General features: G+C 43.5%; 1 protein-coding gene across 1 annotated transcript; it reads right to left on the bottom strand.

The window, feature by feature from the left end:
* Positions 1 to 54: 54 nt before the first annotated feature.
* Positions 55 to 3,945, bottom strand: NAA40 (N(alpha)-acetyltransferase 40, NatD catalytic subunit; the record flags this gene model as incomplete). The annotated part of the gene is made up of 3 exons (XM_010184286.1): positions 55 to 138; positions 2,700 to 2,858; positions 3,790 to 3,945. Coding segments are annotated over 3 exons (399 nt in total), but the record flags the coding sequence as incomplete, so codon positions are not given.
* Positions 3,946 to 4,287: the final 342 nt, after the last annotated feature.

Genomic DNA, 4,287 nt, shown 5'->3' with positions numbered 1-4,287 from the left:
GGGGTCGAGCCCCAAAAGCGCGCGTTTTCACCCCAAACGAGGCGATGACGTCACCTGTTGGCCACCAGCTGGAGGATTTGGAGGAGGAATTTGCCCAGGCCGCGCCGCCGGACTCTGCTCTCCAGCTGCACCTCGTAACTGTGGGGGGGAAAGGAGGGGAAGGGGTTAAAAACGGGGAGGGGAAAAAAATCCCAATTTTGGGACCAAATTTTGAGAGGAAAACCTCGAGGATTTGGGGAGGAAAACCCAAGAATTTGGGGACCAAAACCTCGAGAATTTGGGAGCAAAACCCGACAATTTTGGGAGAAAAACTCAAGAATTTGGGAACCAAAAATCCAAGAATTTGGGAACCAAAATTTCAAGACTTTGCGAAAGGAAAACCCAAAAATTGGGGGAAAAAAAATCCAAAGAATTCGGGAAGGGAAAACCCCAAGAATTTTTTAATCAAAGAAAACCCAAAAATTTTTGAACTGAAAACCCAAGAATTTTTGAACCGAAGGCCCAAGAATTTGGAGAAGAAAAACCCAAAAATTTGGAAGAAAAACTCAAGAATTTGGGAACTAAAAACCCAAGAATTTGGGGACCAAAACCGCGAGAATTTGGGAGCAAAACCCGACAATTTTGGGAGAAAAACTCAAGAATTTGGGAACCAAAAATCCAAGAATTTGGGAACCAAAATTTCAAGACTTTGCGAAAGGAAAACCCAAAAATTGGGGGAAAAAAAATCCAAAGAATTCGGGAAGGGAAAACCCCAAGAATTTTTTAATCAAAACCTCAAGGATTTGGGAATCAAAATGTCAAGAATTTTGAGGTGGAAAAACCCAAGAATTGGGGGAGGAAAACCCAACAGTTTTTGAAACAATAACTCAAGAATTTGGGGACCAAAACCCAACAATTTGGGGCAGGAAAACCTGAAAATTTGGGAACCAAAGCCCAAGAATTTGGAACCCAAAATGTCAAGAATTTGGGAGAGGAAAACCCAAGAATTTTTGAATTGAAAACTCAAGAATTTTTGAATTGAAAATCCAAGAACTTCTGAACCAAAGGCCCAAGAATCTGGAGAAGAAAAACCCAGAAATTTGGAAGAAAACACCAAGAATTTGAAAATCAAAAACCAAACAATTTTGGGGAGAAAACACCAAGAATTTGGAACCCAAAATTTCCAGAATTTGAGGAGGAAAACCCAAACAATTTTGGGGAGCAAAACCCAAAACTTTGGAAACCAAAACTCCAAGAATTTTGGGGAAAAAAATCCAAGAATTTGGAGAGAAAAACCCAACCATTTCTGGAGAAAACACCAAGATTTTGGGAACCAAAACCTCAAGAATTTTGGGGAGGAAAACACCAAGAATTTGGAACCCAGAATTTCAAGAATTTGGAGAGGAAAACCCAAACACTTTGGGAAGAAAAACCCATGAATTTTTGAACCGAAACCTCAAGAATTTGGGAATCAAAACCCCAAGAATTTGGGAGCAAAACCCAATGAATTTTGGGAACCACAAATTCAAGAATTTGGGAGCCAAAACCCAACGATTTTGGGAGCAAAACTCAAGAATTTGGGAACTGAAAATCCACGAATTTGGGAGCACAACCCCACAGATTTTGGGAGCAAAACCCCACGATTTTGGGAACCATAAATTCAAGAATTTGGAAGCCAAAACCCAACGATTTTGGGAGCAAAACTCAAGAATTTGGGAACCAGAAACCCAAGAATTTGGGAACCAAAATCCCAAGAATTTGGGAACCAAAACCCCAAGAATTTTGGGAGGAAAACCCAACAAATTTTGGGAACCACAAATTAAAGAATTTGGGAACAAAACCCAACGATTTTGGGAGCAAAACTCAAGAATTTGGGAACTGAAAATCCACGAATTTGGGAGCACAACCCCACAGATTTTGGGAGCAAAACCCCACGATTTTGGGAACCATAAATTCAAGAATTTGGAAGCCAAAACCCAACGATTTTGGGAGCAAAACTCAAGAAAACCCAACAAATTTTGGGAACCACAAATCAAAGAATTTGGGAACAAAACCCAACGATTTTGGGAGCAAAACCCAAGAATTTGGGAACCAGAAACCCAAGAATTTGGGAACCAAAATCCCAAGAATTTGGGAACCAAAACCCCAAGAATTTTGGGAGCAAAACCCAACAAATTTTGGGAACCACAAATCAAAGAATTTGGGAACAAAACCCAACGATTTTGGGAGCAAAACCCAAGAATTTGGGAACCAGAAACCCAAGAATTTGGGAACCAAAATCCCAAGAATTTGGGAACCAAAACCCCAAGAATTTTGGGAACCAAAACCCCAAGAATTTGGGGGCCAAAACCCAACAATTTTGGAAGAAAAACTCAAGAATTTGAGGACCAAAAACCCAAGAATTTGGGAACCAAAACCCCAAGAATTTTGGGAACCAAAATTTCAATAATTCGGGAGCAAAACCCAAGAATTTGAGAAAAATCCAATAAATTTTGGGAGCAAACCCCAACAAATTTGGGAACCACAAATCCAAGGATTCAGGGAGCAAAACCCAACGATTTTGGGGACGCAACCCCACATTTTGGGGGTTTTTGGCCCCGTTTTTGGGGTTTTCAGCCCCATCTTGAGGGGTTTTGGCCCCATTTTTGGGGTTTTTGGCCCCATTTTGAGGGTTTTTGGCCCCGTTTTTGGGGTTCTGGCCCTGTTTTGGGGGTACCCACCAGTAGAGGACCTCATCGCCGCACTCGACGTCGAAGCGGAAGTGGGAGAAGGCGACGGGGCGGGCGCCGGGCTCGCGGGCGATCAGGTACCAGGCCCGGTCGTCGCGCAGCTCCTCTCGCTTCTCCCGCTCCTTCCAGCCCCACTCGCTCTGCTCGTACCTGGTTTTGGGGTGAAAAACGGGGATTTTGGGTAAAAGCCAAAGGAGGAGGTGCTCACGGGGATTTGTGGGCTAAAAAACCCCAAGTTGTAGCAATTCTGGGGGGAAAAAACTCAGTAATTCAATGATTTTGAAAGTAAATAACCCCAAAATTTCAATGATTTGGAGAGCAAAAAAATTCCCAATGATTTTAGGAGGAAAACCCCAAAATTCCAGATTCCGGGGAGCAAAATCTCAATAATTTGAAGGGAAATCACAAGAATTTTGAGGAGAAAAACCGAAGAATTTGGGGAGAAAACCCAAACGATTTTGGGAGCAAAACCTCCAAGAATTTGGGGAGAAAAAACCCCAACGATTTGGGGAACCAAAAAACCAAGAATTTGGGGAGCAAAACCCAAGAATTTTGGGACCAAAACCCCAAGAATTTGGAGAGAAAAACCCAAAGAATTTGGGGGAAAAGCCACAATTGTTTTGGGAGAAAATGCCAAGAATTTGGGGAGCAAAACGCCACAAGTTTTGGGAGCAAAACGCCACAAATTTTGGGGAAAAGTCACAATTACTTTGGGAGAAAATGCCAGGAATTTGGGGAGAAAAACCCCAAGAATTTGGGGAAAAACCCCAAGAATTTGGAGGGAAAAACCCCGAGAATTTGGAGGGAAAAACCCCAAGAATTTGGGGAAAAAGCCACAATTGTTTTGGGAGAAAATGCCCACAAATTTTGGGAGCAAAACGCCACAAATTTTGGGGAAAAGTCACAATTACTTTGGGAGAAAATGCCAGGAATTTGGGGAAAAACCCCGAGAATTTGGAGGGAAAAAACCCAAGAATTTGGGGAGCAAAACCCCAATGATTTTGGGGACAAATAACCCAGATTTTGGGGGCAAACCCAGGGTTCTGGGGGCAAAGCCGAGGACTCTGGCGCGGTCACTCACAGCGCCTGCATGTTGGCCTTGGTGAGGTCGAACGCCCACTCGAGGTCCGCGGGCGCCAGCCCGGCCACGCGCTTGCACTCGATGTCCACGTTCAACCTGCGGCCGGAGAGGAAGGTGGGGAGAATTTGGAGAAATTTTGAAAGGTTTGGAGGAAATCTGGGGGGAATTTAGGGGAATTTGCAGAAATTTGGGAAAAATTGCGGGAAAATTGGGAGAATTTGGGGAAAAATTGCAGAAAAATTGGGAGAGTTTGGGGGAGAGTTTGGGGGAGAGTTTGGGGAAGAGTTTGGGGAAGAGTTTGGGGAAGAGTTTGGGGAAGAGTTTGGGGAAGAGTTTGGGGAAGAGTTTGGGGAAGAGTTTTGAAAAATTGGGAGAATTTTTGGGGAATTTTGGGGGGGAATGGGGAAACTTGGAAGGGGAAACTTTGGGGAAAATTGAGGCAGAAATTGAGGGAAATTTTTGGAAAATTGGGGGACATTTTGGGGGAAATTGTGGAAA

The sequence above is a fragment of the Mesitornis unicolor genome, unplaced genomic scaffold, assembly GCF_000695765.1.
Source record: "Mesitornis unicolor isolate BGI_N332 unplaced genomic scaffold, ASM69576v1 scaffold25455, whole genome shotgun sequence".
Classification (NCBI taxonomy): Eukaryota; Metazoa; Chordata; class Aves; order Mesitornithiformes; family Mesitornithidae; genus Mesitornis; species Mesitornis unicolor.
This window is presented reverse-complemented; position numbering and strand designations above follow the sequence as displayed.